General features: G+C 44.0%; 1 protein-coding gene across 1 annotated transcript in view; it reads right to left on the reverse strand.

Moving 5' to 3' along the window:
• Positions 1 to 3443: 3443 nt before the first annotated feature.
• Positions 3444 to 24268, reverse strand: part of CRKL (CRK like proto-oncogene, adaptor protein) — an 88782-nt gene continuing 67957 nt past the window's right edge. Inside the window, exon 3 of the mRNA XM_085636093.1 lies at positions 3444 to 6073. Within this exon, the coding sequence (XP_085492219.1) occupies positions 5939 to 6073 (135 nt within the window). The 3' untranslated portion in view covers positions 3444 to 5938. The remainder of the gene's footprint in view (positions 6074 to 24268) is intronic.

Below are 24268 nucleotides of genomic sequence, written 5' to 3' on the forward strand. Positions count from 1 at the left end.
AGGAGTCGAGGAGAAGGTCAGAGAATAGTCCCGAACCTCGTGGAGGAAGACCATGTGGGCGATCTCATGCGTCTTCTTTTATGGGGACGATCGTGATGAGAGCTGCGATGACCCCTGGACCTTGATCGGTGCCTAGAAGGTGATCTTGGTCTTCTGAGGGGAGACTTGCTTCTCTGAGGAGAGATCCTAGAAGGCGAGTAAGTGCGAGAGTAGTCCGAGCCCGGACTCCTGCAGTCACCTGTCCCAACACCTTCCAGCCAGCGTGGTGACAGAGCGTACTTCTCTCCAGCTTTAGATTTCTCTGGTGAAATTTGCACAATATGCAGCCCTGGGGATGATGACTGGTCCCCAGATGACATCTCTGTGGCCGCTGCACTTTTATTCGTCAATGAAGTCTGCGTCACCATGGGCGTCTATCAAGGGGGATCTTCTATGGGAACGCTGTCCCGCTCTCGACGGTGGTCTCGACGTCGATCGCCTACGGCGATGTGGAGACCTCGACTTTTGCCGTCGGCCTGTTGATCTCGACATCGATCGCCTACGGTGATGGGGCGATAGACGTCGACTTCCACCGTCGACCTGGTGATCTCAACGTCGATCTCCCATGGCGTCAAGTCAATCTTCTGGACGTCGAGTGTTGGGGACTTCGACAAAGTTCTCGACGCCGACAAGCCCACTTGCGGTGAGATGTTCGCCGTTGTGACTCGACGCCGACCACCTCGAGGGTGGCGGAGTGTCTCGACGTCGACGGAAGCCTCGACGGAGACTTTTCATGTCTGTTAGGACCTACAGCCTTCGAGCCTGAAGTGCTGTGCCTCAACGCCGACTTACTTGCATGCGGTGGAGAATCGACGTCGAGGTGGTAATTCGTTTCTCGACGCTGAAGTGTCTGGGTCTCTTCGACGGCGACTTAGACGGCAAATCTCCAGTTACCTTCTTCTTTGTAGACTCAGGAGAGGTGGTATGTCAACGTTTTCGTGGTTTGCTTGAAGAAGGTGGTTTGATGACTCCATGGTCACCTCCATGATGGCTTCTGTCCTTCCCCAGCTGGGCATGAAGTTTTATGCGCTCCGTCACGCAGAGTCCGCCTGGAAAATTTCTGGCAGTGGGGACACTGGTCAGGATTGTGTGAGGACAGAAGACACACAATACACACACAGTGTGGATCTGCCAGTGCCATCTTATTGCCACAGGAAGGGCATTTCCTGAATAAGGCAGGCATTCTGACTGGAAAAAATTAATGATAGACCAAAAAAACAGTAGAATAAGCCTTAAGGAGTCAGAAAATGTTGAGTTTTCTGAGAAAATATCAAATCACTTTCAGTCAAAAAACTGAAGAGCTCAAGCTCCAGGATCCTCATAGGAGGCAGAAAAAGAACTGACCTAACTGCCACCTGTGGTGCATCATGGGAGCAAGGGGTCTCCTGCAGGTCTAAAGGCACGGTACCCCTACTCTAATGCCTTAAAGACAAGGTGTCAGTTTTCTTTGTTTCTTAGTACTCTGCTGCAGCCTACAGGCAAATGCCTGCAATTACAAGTTTGCTATATGGCAATAAAGCATTATTGTATGACAATTGTTTAGCGCTTCCTTTTTTCCTTATGGGATAGGGTTACTACAATGCAAACCTATGTAATTTCAGCATTTTTGCCATGTTATAAGCATTTTAGGCTGCATGTATATGTTTTCGCATATATATGTATATTCTATATGCTCCGGGATCCCACACATGGGCGGGGATTATTCATAGATTATGACTATTGATGAGTATCCCCTGGATGAGAAGGAGAATCTGCTATGAGAAGCCAGTATGGATGGAGAGTAGGCTTTGGAGTACTTTGAACTCTGATGGAAGCCGGAGAGATTTCATCCACAAAAGCCACTCCGCCGTAATCTTCCATGCAGTAGACAGTCTCCATGTCAATGTTGCACTCAACGTCGACAGTCTCCTCAACTGTGTGCCCTCATGTTGAACCAGCACTAGACAACGAGTACATGCTACACCTCGACATTGAACCGGAACACAGGGTCTCTCCTTTTGAATTTATCTGAGAGAGCCCTCATAGGGGAGATAGGGGTACTAGGAGAGGGAGCAGTATCTCCAACCACGGACTCTTGCTTTTTTCACTTCAGGCACATTTTCCCTCTAACGCACGCCTGGAGAGTGTCCTGCAGTGAAAATACATCTTAGAATCATGTGAATCAAACAAAAGTCATCCTATGCTAATCTGTTTTAGCCATTTTCCTGCCACATTCTAGGCATTTCACAAAAAGGGCTGGCCTTTTGCGATAAAATAGAAACATTTACTGACAGGAATTTATCAGAAAATACTCAGCCCTATAAGACGTCGAGTGAGCCACTTTGAAAACTGCCTTGGTGAAAATTTAGTGGAAAAGATTTAAAAATGCATTACTTTGCTTAAAGATCCTGTTAGAAGCTAGAAAAAGAACTGGGTAAACAATCACCTGCAGGGGATGATGGGTCAATGGAGTTCAGGGTGCCCTTAAAAGCACAGTGTTCTATTCGTTGTTTTAATGATGCAGCCTATACAGTTACAAAGCCATATCGTTAGTTGTCATTCACTTTAAAAGATATCATTAAAAAAATGTGAAGGGTACTTTCATCACTTAATTTTGTAAGGCGTTTTATTAAATATCAATCTTTTGAAGTAAATGAAGAGAATTGGCAATATAGCATTGTCTTTGGACAGCAAAATGATTTATTTCAGTGACGTGTACCTGCTGACCTTCCCACAGGAAGGCAAACAAAAATATGGCTTTCAAAGAAGTGCTCTGGGGTCCTTGCACGTGGGCAGGACTATTCCATGCTTATGATTATCAGTCAAGATCCCCAAACGGAAAAGGTTTGCCACAGCCAGACTGGCACCACAGGCATCCTCATGAGGTGAGTAACCAATGGGAACAGTATCACTAAAAGTGCACTTTAATAAAGGAAACAAACTGAATGCCATATTCAGTTCAAGATGGAAGCAATGCCCTCTCTGTGGTATGTTCTCAGATCCACCTGCTTCTCAAGATACCAAATGCAGAACCTCACCCAATTACAAATATGTTCCATGGAACACATGCTTTTCTTTCAAGATGTTTGGTCATGCAGGCTTCGGATTTAGATGTCTATACTGCAGAAACTCCAGAGCCAAGCAGTTAAGCCAAGTGATTGAAGACCGGTGTGCAGGATCTGACAGCCTGATTGCAGAGAACAAACCTGTACAGAGCCACCGACTATCCTGAAAGTGGTTGTCAGGTGTAGGTCCTATTATCACCTTTCATTGAAAGATAGTGTAGCTAAATTTCCCAGGTAAGGGCGAAGTTTGCTCTAGTCACACAACTTTTGCATTAGGTGTTTCAAGAAGGGATTGGGTGTTTTCAGTGGCAAACATCAATCTTGAAGAGTCGTGTATGAAAGAAAAATTGACACATTGTATCCAAGAATATAAGTCATTTAATACTGTTAATTTCATAACAGAAAAATAAAACGCAGAGCTATGATTTCCTCCATTTACCCACAATGTTAAAACCCTTACAGTTTTACGGTTGATGTGGCTTATTTGGCTATAGAATAAAAACAGTTTATGTGCAGAGATAATTGTGTAATGTATTGCCTTTGGTGTGATTCGGGCGTGACCTAAATCAGCTCACAATAAGCACAGACATTACCATTCACAATAGGAACAATTATCAAAATATTTGGATTAGTTGCCCAATATACATTTGAGATTAAAATGGTGTTCAAATCCATGATTCAACAGCATAAGAGTTTAAAGCAAACAAATGGCAAAGTAATCCCTTCAGTAAAGTAAACCTACAAACATCCCAAAACATTTTCCCTTTATTTCCACTACATGTATTGGCCACAAATTTAAACATTTGCAGCTCTCACTGTTTCATGTAAAGGCACTCAACTAAATGGCAGAATTAGGTGGGCAGAGTAAAACAGCATTGAATGAAAGGGCAGAATCTGAACAGCAAGAATGAACTCACACAGTAAGTTCCCAAGTAAAGGGGAGTTTGGGGTCTCTACCACTGCATGTTGGTGAACGGCATAAGATACTCAGAAAAGGACTAACATCCTTCAGTGGCTTACAAACTGAACAGTGGGAACACAGAGAATTATCCAGAAGTGTGTCCGGAGAACTAATGGAGAAGCATAATCTGGTAACTTGCCAAGACATCAACGGAGAACAGAGGAGGAAGAGCAGGCAAAATAGCTTAACGTGGATGGTCTGAAAGATCACTAATCGCCCTTACCATGTGCAAAGACCGACTGCTCAAGTCTGTGGTTCATGGCAAGCATGCATGACATACGGCTTACAACCATCCCAACCAAAAAAAACTGCATAACTGTTCTTTTTAACAAAATCAGAGCCTTGGAAAGAGAAACACATAACAAGATCTGTGTGGTTAAAGCAGAGTAAAGAGACATAAGTTAATGGCCAAAACCAAACATTATACAGATATTCAATTACAATACAGTATTTTCATGTACTGAAGCCCAAAACCACCAAGTTTAATTTGGGCAGTGCTCAATTAGGCATAATTGCTAAGCTGATCGCACTTTGCCAAATTTACACTATTTGCATAGATCATTTTTGAACAATTGCTTACAACTGAAGAATCAAATTCTATGATCACAAAGCGAAGAACTTTTCATACAAAGTAAGTTCCTCCCAAGGCCAGTATCTGGAGTTTCCCAAGAGAATACTTCAAAAGGTAACAAAACTGACATGTTTAGCAAGCTTTCAGTGGTGCGCAAAGCCAGGGGGGCTTGAACTTCTGGGTTAGGGGAATTAACAGCTTTCCAACATATTTGGTTTTGCATTAAAAAAAAAATCTATAGGTAAGAAAATTGTGTGCAATGAACCTGTACTTTATGTAGTCTTACTGGTACATCTAGGCGGAATCGCTACTATCTCAGCTCAATGGCATCATTTAGTGCAGTTTAATTGTTCACAATAGTTTCAGTAGTACTCTCAAACTCATTACTAAATGTTAATTGCAGCCTGATAAATTCAGCAGTCATTCAAGGCATGCTTTGTACATGCAGCTACCACCTAAACTGTTTCCAAGTACAGCACATTAACACAACAGGTATGCTACTCAAAGTAAAGCTATCTAGAATAATCACAGGCATATGGCGTGTCAGCACAACCGGCTTAGATTTAACAGTTAAGAAGGTAAGCAGAAAATATGCTAGTTTGCCCACACGTTCATAATATGAACATAACTAACTAGTGATCAGTGTCCCTTTATAGCTGATTTTCTACAGTTACAGTGCTTGTAGGAGGTCAGATTTCATTCGAGTTCTTAGCATACAGAGCTGCAATTTTAGGAATACAGCACAACAGGCAATAAAGTACAATGCATCATTTAATAGACTTCTGTATAAATAAGCCTAATTGGAAAGGCGCTCTTTAAATACAGTCATTTATTCTCGCAAACATTCTTCGAAGCTCAGATAAAAGCAGAACCCCTGTCTATAATAAGCAGTCACACGGAGCAGCTGATGATACACAAGGGGCCAATTGTCTTCCAAAACAATCATAACTGATGATCTTTATATCCATCAACCCTGTAGACTGTTCACAATTGTCTATCCAAAGATTGCCTTGGATTTGTTCGAGATGAGTTGCTTCAGGCTTGAATAGTGGATCAAAAGAGAGGGAGTCAGGGAGATTGTAGCTTCTTGCGTCTTCCACACAAACTTCAATCCAACAGTTCCAGGGAAAGGGCGTGTTTTAATAAGCAACTGCAGTTTGACGGGAGCCCTCAGCTAGCCAGAGCCCTGTGGACATGTTAATTTCGGACTCCCAAATTGCAAACAGCTGAAAAAATATGCAACGCTAAAGATCAGTCAGGCAGTTACTGGGATCATATCCCAGGGATGCCATTAGAAATGTTAAGCAGCTGGAAGGACTCAAATCAATCAATATCCTCTGGATTTTGAGGGTCAGTTATTTTGACATGCGTAAAGGGGAAGAGCCCCTTTCGACCATTAACTTCTCCTTCCCACTGACCATTTATATTCATCCTTGTTACTTTTACTGTGTCGCCAACCTGTAAATAAAACACAACATTGCATGAGAAACCATAACCTTAACAAATATTCCAATACATTTGCAGTGGCCTAAACTATATTTTACAGGTAATTGAGCAATAACACTTGATATAAAATGTGCACAACCTTAGAATCACACAGGTCAAACTAATTCACATGTTTATGTATGGAAAATCAAAGTACAGCAAGGGGCTTACAAGCGTTTTAATGTCTCCATGGTAGAAAATCAGATTACTTCCAAGGTAACATTACATTTCTAGTGAATCATTAAACTCTGCATGCATACACAATACAACTACTTCACATGAAAGAAATTAACAGTAGGTATGCCACAACCAGTAGAAATGCAGAAGTCATCAGGAATGCTAGATGGTTATCCATTACTAATTCAATTACTCCAGGGCTGCCCAATTGACTAGGCGTAATGGATTCAGCCAAATGACAGTTCTCCATGAATTAGGACTGTTTTTGACAAGAGGTAGCAATTGGACATCAAGCAAGTGTTGCCTGTGCAGGCAATCTCAAAACTACCAATCCCCAATGCGTCAATCAAGCAGCGTGGAGGGTGTGAAGTAACGTATATAAGAAAACTGGGGATCTGTAAACAAAGGTACTGTTTCGCAGCTCTCACATTTAATTGACTGGAATTGGCTGGATTTAAATAATCTTACAAACGCAGCAAAAGTCTCGGCACAAGTGTACCAGGTACTATAAATTTTTTGTCCTTGGCACTAATGTCACGGATACAACAGAATGTCACAAGTTAAACAAGCATTTGCAATGCACTAGGTCTTGCATTACTGATAGTTTGAGGTATTAATGTTGCAAATAATGCAATGCCAATAGCTCATACTTACAGTAACGCGAGACCTAGTGCACTGCAAATGTTTGCCTAGTGAGCCAGGAACCAGCATTGTATGTCTCAGTGCAGTACCGCAAGCTGCTCCCAGAGGTCCCTAGTGAGCAAGGCACTAGCACTGCATGTCTAGGTGCAGTACCGAAAGCTGCTCCTAGAGGCCTTGAGTGAGCAAAGCACCAGCACTGCATGTCTAGATGCAGTACCGCAAGCTGCTCCTAGAGGCCTTGAGTGAGCAAAGCACCAGCACTGCATGTCTAGATGCAGTACCGCAAGCTGCTCCTAGAGGTTCCTAGTGAGCAAGGCACCAGCACTGCATGTCTCAGCAGTACCGCAAGCTGCTCCTTGAGGTCCCTAGTGAACAAGGCACCAGCACTGCATGTCTCAGAGCAGTACCGGCAAGCTGCTCCTTGAGGTCACTAGTGAGCTGCAGTACTACGAGTACATTCAAATAGCTATGTCTATATACAATTAGTAGCTTTGAAATGTGACAAAAGAATTATTACCTTAATTTTGGATTAGGCAGTACTCTGTGTGGAGCTGATGAAGGGAAATTTATAGACGCCTCATATAAAAGTGAGATGTTCTAGTGAGTAAGTAACCACTGCCAGCCTAGCTTAGGACCAAATGTGTGTCCTGCTAGAAGCCTTTTAAGAAAATAGTGCCTTGAGGCTGTATTAAAAACCTATTGAGTAAAACATGTAACAGGGTGTGTCCTCAAGGGACGTTACATGAAGAGACAAGGAGCTACAAAGGAGGGACTACTAAGCCTATTGACCAATGAAAAGCCACCATATACATAGGACAGGGACAGGAGCCAATTAAATAAATGGGCGGAGCTTTATGCTCATATCCTGAATACAGCATGTCTCAAAGAGATAGCGCAAGCGCTGCCAAGGCGAGACCTAAAAACGAATGTCCTACTGCTTCAAACTGCAGGGTGAGTGCTAAAATGCCCTGTTTCGTGACAACGAGCAGATCGGTTTGTGTAGGGTCATGCATGTAGAGGGCGATCTGTGACAGACTACCAGATTAGTCACATACACGTACCCAAAGAACACATTTGGAAGCATTGTTTGGAGAAAGTGAACCAAAGTGATTCAAACGTACTGTCTGCTGGAAATCAGCCCCTTTTGGAGCATACAACGATTTGCGGACGAGTATGAAAATACATTTTTCAAGAGAGATTAAGAGTGGCACATTTTTTATAATTTACCAGTTAATCGCCTTGTAAAAGTCAGTAAGAATTTGTTATTGTAAATTTAAAATTTGGATATTTATTTTAGCGTATACTTTTAACTTGGTATTATTGTACGCAAGCATGATGGCAGCCAGTATGTCAACCACCTTTGTTTTTGTCGGAGGTGGAGAAAGATCATAGGGTTGGAAAAAGTGGAAATAAATGTATGAATGGTTATCATTGGAGGCAAAAAAAAACTTCTCCAGCCAGGAGGAGGAAACCATATTGGTTATTACAGAAGAAATACCACACGGTAATAGGGAAGGCATGCCAAAGGACATCAGCAAAATATCTGTTTGAATGCTGAAAGGACATTATGGCACAAATTTCAATGTGATACATGAAAGAAAGTTTTATGCACAGGTCAAAAAAATAAATGTTCAGGAACCATGTAGCTAGCTAGCCTAAGGAATATGGCGTGCACACAGGAGAGAGGATTTAACGGATTCCCTGAGCCGTAAACAGCTGGCGCAGTGCCCTAATCATGCTACATTGCAAGAAAAAGGCTTCCAAAAATCCAAATTTAAAAGACTCCATTGACATTTTGAGAAACTGCTGAACAAACTACAGGTAGTGTGAAAACTAAAAAAAAAATTACACATGGGGTGGCTAATATTGACTGCAAGGGCCAAAGAATGCAAAATGCTAAACACAAACTACTAACACAGCAGGAAGGGGAAAAGAATTAAGTGTTACCATAGAAGCAGTGTCGGGAACGCTTTAAACATGAATTGTTAGGCAAGAAACTTTTGATGCAACTATAAGTGGAGGAGAAGCAAGAGGAAGTGAAAACAATTGTTTTGCAAGTAAGCATCATAGGTACCATGCGTAAATGTGATGCTGAATTTGGAAGCACGGTAGAGACAGTTTTTAGCTGACTGGCCCTCCATGTGCTTTGGCGACCAGACTTGGGAATGAGTTTATGGGGAGGACAAGAAAGTTGCTGGAAACCAACAATAACCCTGGAGGGTATAGAAAAACAGACTGCTATAACTGTTTTCACCTCTATGAAAACAGTCTTGAAAAGGAGACCGTAGTAAAAGGTATACGAGGCAAAAAAGGAGGCAATTTTCTTAGATGGAAACATCAAAAGAATGTTAAGCACCACACTAAATCCAAATGCCTCTGAACAACCAATATAGATTTTAAGTTTGAAGTAAGTTAAGATCATCAAACGCAGATTTTCGAATGTACCCGAGGAGTACTGGGTTTGCTTCATGGTTATGAAGCAAATTCTGCAGAAGGGAGATAAGCATGTGGTCCATAAAGTTAGGGGGGTGACAAACATGTTGCGGCCCCGAAGTATTGGAAAGGTTAAAAGCACACAGGGTGATGGGAGGCTTAGGCTTCAGAATGGCGATAACCGTTTTAGCAACGAAGGATGGAGAAAAAAAAAATGTGAACGTGTGGGAATTTGCACTATCTGAATAGGAATATTTGTATAGACCACTTCTTCCGAACTTCTGTAATCAGTTGGCAATGTTAAGGTTTTGTCATCAAAGTATCAGCATTACTAACGGAGGAATGAAGGCTGCGGACAATTCATGAAAGTACTAGAGGTTTTCCTCACCTTTAGTCGCCAATCGTTTTGGTTAGCCTCTGCGGTTGCATATTTCCAAAGGACAATCAAGAGTATTGTATGAGGTAGAACAAGTGATGCACTTTAGGGACATTAGTCATGGAATTAATTGGCAGGAACATTACTTACAAGGTGCATAGGCAGATTTGGGGAAGGGTGGAGAACAATGGTTTGACAATTAAAAGGTGAGAGATTCTAACTTAGGATCGCAACATTATAGCACAGTCACAACATATCAGTAGTAGTCATTAGTCCTAAGGTACAAGTACATTGTCACATCCATTGTTAAGGCACCTGTTTCTGCTGATAAAAAGCAAATGCCTTTTTTTTGCAGATGTGCACATACTTTGCCAGAATGAAAGACATCAAGTGGTCTAGGGAATGTCAAACTATATATATATATTTTTTTTGATGTCATGGATTATAAGAGACAGCCACGTTTGTGATGTCCACAAGCAAATAATGTTGACAAATTATGGGAGTCTTTGCAGATTTGGTACAGTTTTAGCTCAAGTGGAGAACAAACAAGAGTACCTGCGCATGTGTCCTGTTCACTCAAAAATCTTCAGAAAACAAGCATTGGCATAGCCAATAGGCCTCGCCTTTGGGACCTTATAAGTGTTTAGCTATGCAACACTTGTTGTTGCACCAAGGATATTGTGCTGGATAACTAAACACTTAGAAGATGGTATAACAAGCATTAGCATAGCCAATAGGTCTCGCCTTTGGGACCTTATAACACCTATTATGTGCTTCAGGAAGCTAGCTGATGAGAAGAAAGCAGGAGTGAAAAGTAACAAGTGCAGGGTATCACAAAAGGCAAGAGTATCAAGGGGAGATAAAAAGGATGAAAGTGTGCCCAGTTTTTAGGGAGACTGCGGAGACAGGTAGAAAAGAGCCTTCAATGAGACATAAAATACAGGGGACCTGGGAGAAAACCGTTGAGTCCACCGGAACGTGCATAAATATGTATTTACCGCACGAAAATAGAACAGGACAGACAGGGGCAATAGCGAGAGGAGCAGGGGTTTGAAGAGAGGCGTGGGGTTGGGGGGTACAAGAGGCTGGTAGGTGAGACGGGCTCCGATAGGAGGGCAGATGGGGGGGGATACAAGAGGCGGCCTAACAGAACAGAGAGTGGGTTTAGACAAGCCCGCGAGTGGTGCGTGATAGAAATACCTCATACAGCAGCACAACCCCCTCCCATCTGTGACCGAGGGGGGAGTGAAAGCAGAGACTGTGGGGTGGAGAAGCGTAGGAATCACACAGCAAAACAAGCATTTGTAATGTAAATAAACAAGGAGGCACGTCTGGTGAGTGGTGTGCGATGTGCGCGCGCTGTAAGGGTGCCCGCGAGCGATGTGCTTAATGAGCCATGACGAGAGAGGAAAGCCTGATGACGCCTGTGCTCGCAACCGTGCGCGTATGGCCACACAAAAAGCACGTGGTGAGATTTTTGAAGCCCACTTACTAAAAGTTTCGCCAGAGCAGCGCATGCGCTGGCTCCAGCAAGACCTATAAAGCCAGCTACTGAACGAGAAATGTTGGCCATTCAATATTTTAAATTCTTCCTTTGAAGAATTATTTTTGTGATTGATTTTTGGTGACTATGTTGCAATGTCACATTTAGAACTGCTTGACAGATAAGGATTTCTCGGGGATTACATTTTATTGTGGAAGTCAGAAATAAGGCAGCAGACTGCCTTTCTAGGTTCCTAAACAATGGAAATGATGTTGCAGTAGGTCAAAATGCTTTATCAGTGGGTGCGTAAAGGGGTAGTTGAAAGTCAGCTTGGTAGAAGGCTGGATGATTGTGCTCTTGAGAGTGTGGAGTGCCAAGTAGATAAGGGTCGGTTTAGTTACCAGGAGAGGAAAAATTCTGGAATATTAGAAAGGTACTGGTCATACATAATGGTGTGCTGAGAAGAACCGGTGACACAATTATTGGTTTGGCAATGAAGGATATTTGGGAAGGATTTTACCAAAAACAAGAGCTAGAGAGTCAAAGTGGAGCTCCAGAATGGATCGACTGGTGGAATAAATACAGGGGTCCACAAATCTCCTCGCCCACTCACTATAGACACAAATTTTATCAGGGAGATCTATTTTTAGGTCCTACTGGCCCGTTCCGGAAAGGTGACAAACACGTGTTCAGTTCACTCAGAAAGTGCTTGACCAATTAAGATCTCTTTTAATCTGGTCACATTTGCTCTAGTTCAAAAACAGAGGTCAAATGTCAGTTTGTGTCTTCTTATAATTTGCCGCTTATTTTATCCTGGCGGTTGGTGTTTACTGTTCTTTCTCACACTTCAAAGTTAGAGTATTTTGTAAAGTGAACTACGACAATCATACTGTACAAAGAGTGCAAAGAAAGGCTGTAGGATGTCAGGTTTGTTTCTCTAACATTTGAATCGCTTGTAAATGAACTGTACAAACATTTCAAACTATATTTCAATAGTTTTAAAAGCAAAGTGAAGAAAAAAAGATTAATAGAATGAATACAAATCAGAACACCATTTGGGGATGTGTAAATGCAAAAGAATTTCTGAAACCCATATTATTTAAACTCTATAGATTTTATCATTAGAACTGCATGTTGGTGGAAAAGTATGTTGACATTTTAATGGAAAATGTGCTGTTTGTAAAGTGAGCTACTACATCATGCTTGAGTAATATTAAAATTGAGTTTTTAAACATTAACTGAGAAACATTCCTGCCCACTCCAATGGAAATGCTATTAGTTAACTAAGAAGCAAGTCAGAGGTTGTGTACCCTGCAAGTGGGCTAGATTATTATACATGGAGCGAAGATTTAGTCTATTAAATCAAATAATTTTTTTTTTAAAAGCAGAAATGCAAGTTAAGCATATTTGAAGGTGCTCTCTTATTTGATAAAGAGGCGGCTCTGTAAAATAAATTTTTTTCCCCTAGGATCACACAATTTGAAACAAGTTTATGGGTGATGTAAATTAGTTAGGTTGAGTAGATCATTCAAATCACTACACCTGCAGGTCTAGTAACATTTTTATGATTTTTCGATGCCTGATGTGGTCCGATTGTATGCTCTGTGCAATTAGTTTTGTTTTTCCAATAAGTGTTTAGACATATCCTTGTATATAACATTTATGGAAATCCCACTGTAAGAGGGGACAGAAGAAAATGTAATTATAGTTTACGTGTTGTGGCAGAACCACTGCTCGCTTAACGCAATAATCCCCTGATTCTGCACATTAATGTGTTACCAAATTGATTAATATCGACTTTCATGAGCTGACGGTTGTCTGCGAGGGTTTGTTCTCTCAAAATCATAATTTTGATGTGCAATGTCTGACACGTTTTCATATATTGAAGAATATATTGCACGACTAATACAAGGGCAGGAAGATACATCCTTTTCAGGAGTAGCCGCCACACCTTTTGACAATTTGTTAAATGAGAAACTAAAGTAACTTGAGAAATTGGAAAAGAAACCGACCAGATTACATAGTCATTCCCTGACAAAATATCTTCAAGCAAATATTATCCCTGTGGGATTACAAGCAAGGAATGAGCCAGCGATCTTTATAGTTATTCCTAAATTCCGAGAGAACGTCAGACAGTGACTACGAACATACTAGTTCTAACACTAACAGGCAACAACCTAAACCGAGCCCAAGTTTTCAGGGGCCCAACTATCCTGAGCTGACATCCGGTCCTTTTTAAGGGGACAACGCACAGGGCAGGAGGATCACCACAGGGTTGGACAGAGCAGAGGTGCAGGAGGTGCGTTAAATTGTATCCTCAGTCGCATGGGGAAATACAAACCAGACAACAAACCTACCGGTGGTAGAGGAGTCAGAGCCCATGCATGATTCCAATACCTTACCCACAGAAGTGAAAAAGCAACTGGTGAGATGATGCAAAGAGTGGTCATGATTCTAATAACTCATCCATAGAAATGATCACCACCAACAGTACACACACTAATCCTGTGATTAACCTATCTAACCATAGTTTATCGCCCACAGAATTGTCAGTCCTCTCAAAAGGCTTAAGCTATGTACCTACTGCTCCTACCAGCAGTTTTAACACCAAGATAGAGTTGCACCGTTTTTTTTTTGGAAGATACGTTTACGGCACCTTTCATAAAAATCCTAACCAGACATATGAAAGTAAATGTCCAGCAACCCCACTTCGCACACCTTCCACATTCTCACCACCCGCTCACATAGTGTCCAACAAAATCCTTGCGTTTAAGCAAAAAGTCGTGCGAGATGTACTTAAATTGTTTGATAAGAAAAAGTAGAAACACAATATCAGCAAAGAAGAATGAATGAGCTTAGAAACATTGAAACTAAAGCAAGAAGTGGTTATTAAAACAGCTGGCAAAGGGGGCTCTATTGTCATCCAAAACAGAGGTCTACGTAACAGAAATACAGACAGTAACAAGTAGCTGAAAACGATAAGAAAATACCAGGAGACCAGACTAAGGAAGTCTCTAAACTCATACACCAACTCACCACACGATGGTTGGAAGACGGCTGAGTGAGCAAGAGAGTGGTTATCTCAACCTGAAAGAATCTCACATTCCCACCATTTACACACTTCCGAAGGTGCACAAAAATAGGGATAAAGCACCTGGTAGGCCCATTGTATCGGGATGCGGGTCAGTCCTTGAGACTCTGTGCCACTAGGTGGATATACTTCTACAACCATGGGTGCCCAAGACACAATCTTACATACGTGATACAATGGAAGTTATCAATTGGGTAGAGGGGTTTCCAGCACTGGGAAGAGCATACTCCGCCGACATCGCAGGGGGCCGAGAGACTGCCTGTCCCCAGCTCTGGAAGGGGAAGTATTTCGCCGGATAGCGTGATAAGCGGAGCAGCGAGTGGAATCCAGGTACGACCGCTGCGTCCCACTCCTCGCTGCGCCTGAACAGAGGAGGTGGGACGGGGTCCGGCAGGGCGCTCCAGCGCACTCTCCCACACGCACTGTTGACCAAAAGGTGATACACTGCAAGGGCCTGTGGACAGTGCTACGTGGGGCACGATCCTTGCTGCGCGGAGGGAGTCCAGCCATAGCCCTTGTGCGCTGGGCACCCCTGATTCCTCTGTGACACCCGGCACTCCCCCGCTATTTTTGATCACTGGTGGATTGGCGAAGACAGTATTTATTCGGCAGCTCTGGGCAGAGACCCGGCTACTACAAGCTCCTTCCTTGTACATCGCGGCCAAGTGGGTCAGTACCGCCAGGCCTGCCTGCCATCGCGCTTGGGCGCAACGGGGTGCATAGCCCACATTTGGACTACGTCGGTGATTGGGAAGTGCTGATTAGTAGGCTCCATTGCAACGATTTGAGTGGCGGTCTTGGAGCTGTGTGTGGTGATGCCCTGTGCTGTTCTGCAGACGGAGGCCTAACGACGGGCTAGGGTTCCCTCTGTGCACGCCTTGCCCTGTGGTCCCTTGTGGCAACATTGACTGGTTTGCAGAGTGCAATCCCTGCCTGGAAGCTTGCTATAGCTGAAAACTACTATGGGCCAGACAGACAAAACGCAGCAGAAACTATGCTTTAATCAGCGCCGGCCCAGGGATCGTGCGCTCTCGGCAGGCGATCGAGACGCAAGTGAGGAGCGGTCCTTGGAAATACCGCACATCGACATTTAGGCCATGCTGACCTCGATGGAAAAGGGGCCACAAAACTCACTAACTGTGCTGATAAACTCCCTCTCCTACCGCACGGACAGGATGTCCGAAAGAGTGGACAAACATGCGGAACGTCTCGACATGGCTGAACGTCGAATCACAGAGGTGGAGGAAGCACAGACTGACGTGGAGATAAGCCGTAAGCACATGGAAAAGGTGATACCATCACTACAGGACAAGGCCGAAGACTTAGAAGCGAGGTCACGGAGGAGCAACCTACGAATCACGGGCCTGCCGGAATCAACACCCCCTGGAAACATGGAAAAATTTGTGGAGGCATTGCTGACCCAGCTGCTGGGCAGCGACACTTTCTCACCCATGTTCGTGATCGAGCGGGCGCATCGATCCTTAGGTCCACAGCCGGTAGCAGGCGCACCACCGCGGCCCATCATTGCCAAATTGCTTAATTATCACGATCGGGATGCAGCGCTGAGTCGCCAGGGAGAAGCAGGCATTACACTATGAGGGATCAGTGCTTGCCCTGTATCCTGATTTTACAGCGAAGGTACAGGAGGCGCGCCACCAGTTCGCCCCACTCAAAAACTGCTGAGAGAAAAGAACGTAGACTACGCGATGCTGTACCCTGCCCGTCTCCAGGTCAACCAGCAAGGCAGATCGCTATTTTTCACGGACCCAAGGGCACTGCAGAAAGCGATCAAAGACTGATCTAGGGAGCAAAGGGGCAGCCCGAAAAAGTCCGCAGGAGTCGAGGTCGCAGGGGGAACGCTTGATGAGCAGGACTGACCACGAGATTGAACACCACTGAGATAAGGAACTAGTGTCTTTGGGACTGGGTATTGCTATATAGAGTTAATGAGTCTTCTGGGCCAGGGTGTGGGCCTAATTGAAACTAACTACGATGGAGTACGGACATTTCAGAAGTATTTGTTAGCTCTTCGGGCTGATCTTTTTTGTGCAGTTTTGAAGTGCAGCGGGGGGCAAATGATTGGAGTCTCTATTTGGACTCTAAGTAAGTTCATTACTTCGCACGCCAATGGGTATCGTTAAGTGGTTGTGCCGACTAGCCTGCACCTTGCCAACGGTGGTAACCTCTGCCCACGAGTGAATCACACACTGGGGAGTTTGTTGTTGCTGTGCCTTAGAGAGGGATTCAGAGGGGAGTGGGGTGGGGGCGGGATCATTTTGTAGTGTGTATGTTTTGTTCCTGGGGCACTTCGGGTCTCCTTTCCTTCAGGTCCTGGCTAGCGGGGGCCTTGATGTGGGTGGTGGGAGGTTGGGGTGCGGAACACAAGCAATGTTGTATGCTCGCTTTAATTGATTTTGCCTACAGTGCAGTTCTATTCAGTTGCATGATTTTCAGCGATGGTGACTTGGTGCGAATTTATGACACCGGTGACTGAAGAAGGGCAGGCCCCGGGGGTGGACACACTTAAAACGCTAACATGGAATGTCCGTGGACTGAACGACTATAGAAAAGTACGCAAAGTCCTTGCCTACTTGAAGAGGCACCACATAGATGTAGCATTTTTGCAAGAAACGCATCTCCCGCTTACTTCTCCTATGTTACGCTGTAAGGGCCTACTGGGGAGCGTACATGCAGCGGGATTTACCACATGCGCTTGGTGTCCTTACATGGGTCAATCCTAAGTCAGCCCTCACCATCACACCACTAGTCACCGACACTGTCGGGAGATATGCACTTACTAGATGTAGAGGGAAGAACATGGATCTGTTGTTGGTCAACATATATGGCCCTAATTTTGACATTCCGGAATTTCTCAGAGCTGGCACGTGTGGTGGGTTGTCATGGTGGTATTTCCCAACAGTGGGGAGGAGATCTCAACCTGGTCTGTGATCCCCGCTTGGACAGATCAGGGGGCCCTACACGGCGTACTACTGCGGCGGCTAGAGAGCTGGATAGTATTCTGGTTAGTTTTGACCTATGCTATGTTTGGCGTTGGAAGCACCCGCACACGGGGGGTTACCCGCACTATTCCGCATATCATAACATCCACACTTATATAGATTATTGGCTCACCTCTACCTTGCTATGCGATAACATCCGCACTTGTCAGGTACTACCAAGCACTCTTTCCAACCACTCTCCGGTTCTCCTAGTGTTGGAGACACCCAGCAGGCGCATACCCCCATTTACTTGGAAGTTCCCTCCTTACTCTGTTAGATGCGGTGTTTAAGGAAGAGCTTTCCGAAGCTATAGAGCTCTTCTTCGAAAAGAATGCGGACTCGGTAGAAGACTACCAAATTGTCTGGGAAACCTTTAAGGTATATATCCGGGGGATCACTATTGCAAAGCACTCAGGGGTTCTGCGGTCCATACGCAACCGGCTACATGGCCTGGAGGAGATCAAAGGTCTAGAGAGCAGACTGCTGCACTGTACAGACGAGACGGCGGAAGGGGAACTTGCAGAGGCACTGGGTAACTACAGTAAGACGGCAGATGATGAGATTAAACAGCTGCGGCTAGGACGTATGGAGAGAGGTTAAGGCCGGGTGGGGTTTCGGCACAGCTGCTTAAGAATCGGCAGGAAGCGAGGCAGACTGTAGAGATTAAGTCTGCGGAGGGTACAATACTGTCAGACACCAAAGAGGTAGTGGATAGATTGTCAAAACTAAACAGCACTGTAAGCCACCCGCGCTGCGGCTATAATTAACTATTTAGAGCATTTCAAACTGCCTTGGCTGTCAGACATGCACAGGGAATTTCTTAGGAGGCCTATAGAGAGGGACGAAGTATTACTGGCTTTATCTTCCATGCGTGCAGGCAGTGCACCGGGCTCCGATGGCCTCACAGTAACGTTCTATACAACTTTTATCAATCTGCTACTCCCACAGCTTGCTACGCTTTTCGATGACATATGTGTTGCAGGTACTATGCCGCCTACCATGTAGGAGGCTGTGATAATTGCGCTTCTCAAACCCGGCAAGGACTCTGACAACTGTGCCTCTTACCGTCCACTGTCCTGGTTAAATGTGGACACTAAGTTGTTTGCTAAAATCCTTGCTAACAGGTTAGTTCCGCTGATCCCACTCTTAGTAGCCCAGGAGCAGGCGGGATTTGTCCCCGGTAACCTACGCACTGTGTTTGGTGCCCTGCAACATATTAAATCGGACACACCAGCAGCGGCAGTCTTTTTAGACAAAGTAAAAGCGTTCGACTCCGTTGAATGGCCATTCATGACACGTCTTATTCAGGATGGGAGTGGGCCCCGTCTTTTTCCAGTTGTTTAACGCCTTGTACAGTAAACCTACGGCCCGAATAAAAATAGGCAACATAGTCAGACCCAATACACATTACCAGGGGCACGCGGCAAGGTTGCCCCCCTGTCGCCATTATTGTATGCCTTGGTGGCGGAACCTTTGGCGTGTGCGCTAAGGGAATATCACCGACACAGGGGCATAAGCTTTCCACACTATAAAATTATAGTCTCAACTTATGCTGACAACACACTACTGTATGTTAGAAACCCGGAAACTAACCTCTCAGCCGTACTCCGGGAGGTAGTGCGCTTTGGCGGCCTGTCAGAACTCCATGTTAACTGATCCAAGTCAATTATCTTTCCTCTTGTGCCGAATACTTCTCAATTTGAATTAGACTACCCCCTCGTATGGACCACAGATGCAGTGCCATATTTGGGAATTCGGATCCCATGGACTCAGAGACAGTCTTCCGGGAAAATTACGGGATGGCCTTCAGTAAATTAGAAGATTACGTGGAGAGATGGATTAAGGTACCCCTGTCGTTGCTGGGTAGAATATCCATCATGAAAATGGTAGTGTTACCGAGATTGCTATTTTTATTTACGAATATCCCCTTCGTGCTCCCGAAGGCCTTTTTTCATCATCTTACGACTTTGATGGTTAGCGTGGGCAGGCAAGCAACCGCGAGTCAGGTGGCAAATCCTAGTTTTGCCTTATTATATTGGTGGGCTGGGAGCCCACGACTTTGAATTGTATTACAGAACTGCACAATATGCACATGCTCACTACTGGATACATGGTTCCCCTGATATACCGCATCTTAGGATAAAAACAGAGGTGGCAGCACCACTGCCTGCGATGCTGTTCCAGAATGTAGATCGTAGAACATGTATCCTAGACTAACTCCACTGCAAATGCCTGGCACCAGCTACTACAGTTGTAGGCGGGTGCTATATTATAGTTACCGAAAACTCCTCTGGACTGGTGCACCTGGATAGCCAGCCCCTTGTAATGAAAGGGGAGTCACAAGGGCACTGGGTACGTTGGGAGCCCACTCGGTCGGGGACTTGTTTAAGGGGGGGGGGGTCTGCAAGGTATGGGAAGACTTTAGTAACGCTGACCACCACCCCCCACCCTGACCCGATTCCAATTTCACAGAACCCGTTTAGCGCTGAGAGATTTGCGAGGGGATGAATACCTTGAGCTCCCGGATGTGTCTGCCTTTACATACATTATTGGTTCTACATCCCCGAAACGTGTGGTTGCCAGACTATACAGCATAACCATGGCACACTGGGCGCACCAGTTTACGAAGGCACGTTTTGCATGGCAGCGTGATTTAGAGATAGCAATAGATGACGACATGTGGACCTATTGCTGTACAAGCACAAAACAAATTTCTCTCAACGGCCGACACAGTCTGGTGAACTTTAAATACTTGAATAGGGTATACTACACCCCAGAGAGGCTGCACAGATATGGGTTACGGGATAGTGGTGCATGTGATCGTTGTAGGGCGCAGGTGGCTGACTTCCTCCATCTGGCTTGGGGATGCCCAGGCATTTCGTCGTTTTGGGTGGAGGTGTTTAAATAATTGAGTCATATCACAAAGTTAGTCCTTGAGCCTGACCCAGCACTAGCACTGTTGGGTTATTCCAAGCCACTACCCAAGGGGGGGGGCGTTTGATAGGCAGGGTTGCGATTAATTGGTTTGTGGGTCCTTTACCGACAATCTCGAAGTGGAAAGAGGACATGACATACTGTAGCACGCAGACTGAATTTTATAGTTAACTACTCCCTCCACGCAACAGGCCAACTAATTTTTGGGAATTATACACTACTTACCTGCTAAATGCTACTGCTGCCGACGAATCCCAAGACCAGGGTTGCATTGAGCCCACCGGCGGTTCTCTACATGACAGTCCTACTGTTTAAGTTACGTTAATCATGCATTTTGGTGGCTTTCACCTCAGGGGTCTTGTATATTTGTTGATATTGCCTATACCCAAGTGCATATGGGTGCTCTTGGGGCGTTACCTGTGTTTCACAATGTCCATCTAGAAGCGCGCTGATGTTAAAGTGGCATCTGTTCACATTGAAAACAGAGCGTATTATCATGATGCATTGCTGTGTCTTGTTGCGGTTTGTATTAAGAACACCAATAACAAAATAAAATTTAAAAAAAAACAATAAAAACACAACCTCCTATACCCAGATGACATCATCTCCCAAATTGATGATTCTTTGTTTTATAAAAACAAACGTTCATAAAAAAATTGAAGCAGAATTTTTTTTAGCTAAACTACTGTAAAATGTCAGGTACACTTTCTTTGCATTTAGTAACATGTGTTGATGCATGCTAGTATTTACCAAAAATACTCAATGGAAAATCAGTGTAACCAGTTTCAATAAGATTATGAGAAACAAACAAGCATTGGCAAAACCAGTAGGTCTCAAATTGGTGGTCAGCCTTTTAGTTTTGTGAGACTTGTTTTGGCATGGTTTTTGTAAAACCTTATTGGTGTTGGAGCTGCCGGGCCCTCATCACTATACAAACATTGGCAAAAGCAAAACTTGTTTTTTGGTCTCAAAAAGCACACACTGCCACAGTAGTTTCTGTCACTGAACAAAACTACTTTGTGTGCAGATATGCTCATTGTGAAAGAGCAGAATGTGGTCACTCACAGTTAAGCCAGCCGATACAGAGAGAGAGACAGAATTTTAATAAACACAAAAGGTCACGGTCAACGCCAGACCAAAAGGGGCCCAATTATTAAAGAAAGTTTCAAAATGGCACCCATGCTATATGTCCTTGCATTAAGTGCAGCTATACGGCTTTCGTGAATTCCCAAGTATTTACAGAAGTAGAACAAGAAATAGTACTCCTAGAAAATATTTGTGAACTGCATTTTAGCATGAGCAAATATGCATGCGTAGATTTGCTCATGGGAAAAGCTGAGTGCTTGCAAGTTCACTTTCCCTCCAACCACTTTTTTCCCCCCAAACTCTGGATGAAGGTTTAAGTCGTGCCATTATCAGGAGCAAATTTCCAACATGAACAAGTAGATGTTTTATTAAATTCCACACCCCTGAAGACTCATCTTAAAACTGACAGTATGAAAGAACAATAAATTCAATATGTTAGGATGTCAGAATCTTCCTTATTAAAGGCTGTATCCTGTAAAATCAATAACCTCTCATTAGGTCTCACCTACGCATTAGGAGACCTTTAGCCATTGTGCAGCTTTTTTCCCCCAAGCACATACTTGTGCTTGTGGCGGCATACAGCTTGCGGGAGTGCACAGCGGCACGCCACAAGCACGAGTGTGTGCTTGGAAAAAGAGCTGAATGCGCGCGCGCGCACACACACACACCACTCCCAGGACAGCAAACACGCTCTGATATTTTAAGTCCCTTCTCCTCTGTTCCTCTCGTTTCGCACACCTCTTACTTTCTGTCTTACCTTTTCTTTGATTCTTCTTTCTCTCATATCACCAATTTCTTTACCTGTGATAACAGCCTTCCCACACCTCACTTTACACACTTCCCTTTTTCCTCCTCTTTCCCCCTGCATCCCCCACCTTTCATTAGTGATATCCGCCTTGTTCTTTTTTTAACCAGATTCTTATTTTGAGTTTGATGCCTTCGGAATCAACTGTTGTGTGTCCAATATCCTGCACTTGTTCTGCCTGCAGTCCAGCTACAAATTGACAGTGAAACTATCGGATTTTTTTTTCAGCATTTACCTTCTTGACGTTAGTCAGAATTGCATTTGGACCTGCGGTTCCGCTGTGAAAGTTGGTCTTGAAGTCCATTTTTGTCTAGCTGTACGCTTTTGTTTCAAGATGAGTTTTCATTTTAGAGACTGCGTGCGACTCTCCTGATGGGTGGCTGACAATCTGTCAGTCACTCCTATTAAATGATTGCACCTTTTGTGATGTGTGATTTGTCACACACTAGATAGTTTTCTCACCCCTTGGATACATATGCGCATTTTGCTCCGCATGGGTTACCAAAAGGCTCCGGAGACGGGAAAACTAATGAAGAGATGCGAGAGTTTGGCCAAGTGGTTGGGATGCCTGGGTTTCAGCTGCATTGTGTCGCGAGCTCACAGGCATGTTGTAAAACAAACACACTTGGGGTGAAATTCGTTAGGTACATGTGCTTACTTCCCAGGCAGTGGTTCTGCCTTTGGCCTCAGAATGTCATGTTACATGTGTTTGTTTGCATACTCCGGAGGTGGCAGCTATGCCTTATTCTCGGGCAGGCTGCCTCCCGGGATAGGATTCCACCCTGTGCATAATTTGGGCAGTTTTATCGTCGGGTTGTATCCTCGTGAGGCTTGTTGCGCGTGTACCACAAACCCAGACGTCTGCCTGCGATGCCTTCCTTGCACCCCTCGTTTCCCTGTATGGTGAGATGAGGGAGGGTTTACATACTCGATGCAGCACCGAATAGCTTATTTTTTCACCACACGTACTTTCTTTCTCTGCGTGCCGCAGGCTTATAAAGCTGCACTTAGTCTGCTATGTGGTTTGCATTGCTGCGGTGTACTTGGAATGGAGTCCAGAGCCGTGCTTAAGGGGTTAAAAACCTCAGAGTGGGACTGATCTCGACACTAGACTTATTGAGGCTGCTATATATGTTCTAACAACCAAAAAGTTCACACAGGGGGCACGGTGTTAGCAGTAGCAAGTTACACACAGACTTGTGTAAAGCTACTTTAAAACAAACGCTAGTTGAGTTTCGCAGATTTTTTTCAAAGTCCACGAATTTCCTTTTATATTGTTTATCATAATCTATTTTCCTCTCTAATTTCGTTAACAAAACCCAATAGCTCTATCTAAACACTTATAAGGCCCCAAAGGTGAAACCTATTGGCTATGTCAATGCTTGTTTTTTTATTTGGTATACTAAGTTTCACATCCTAAGTAGCCAACAACCTTCCTTCCTCTTGTTTGAGCCCATGTATCGTTCTAATAGATCTGGGGTGTCAGATTGGAAAGTTCGTATCAGTCCTAGCAATTCTTGCAGGTAAATATCAGCAAATATGGCAGCCATTTTGAAACAGATATTTCGAATGAGCACTTTGAAACAGATCCAATTTATGGTCTTTTGGAGAGCATCTAAACCATTTGGTGGAGACTGACTTTGAAAGGGATCGTTTAGTGGCAAGTGTCCAAATTCAGTTTCCTTTAGGTTTATGACCAAAATAGACAAAGTATGTAGTTCACAATAGATCAAACTGGAAATTTGAAGCTTCATGATTTTTATGTTGAAGGGAAAAAGTGTTTCAGGAGCACACCGAAATCCTTTAATCGTGGAATGTCAAATATCAACATGATAAATTAAGAATAAATTCATCATTTATTGAAAATATGCAAGTATCATTAAAAACAAGTGAAAGCATTCACAATGTAGTTTGACAAATTCAGAGAAACTCTGAAATCAAATTAGTAACCAGTAGATGTGCATGGAGATGAGCAGAACCTCACTGGGCATCTTATTTATGTGCTACTCAATTTACGTTCTGTGATTCTTCCCCGTTTTCCCCGATTTGAAATCGGCCAAAGATTGTTTTCCAAGGCAAAGGCCCCATTACTGTTCTGGTGTTCAATAAACTGTACTCTCCATTTCCTCCTTTTGAGCCATA

This window comes from Triturus cristatus, chromosome 11 (genome assembly GCF_964204655.1).
Source record: "Triturus cristatus chromosome 11, aTriCri1.1, whole genome shotgun sequence".
NCBI lineage: Eukaryota > Metazoa > Chordata > Amphibia > Caudata > Salamandridae > Triturus > Triturus cristatus.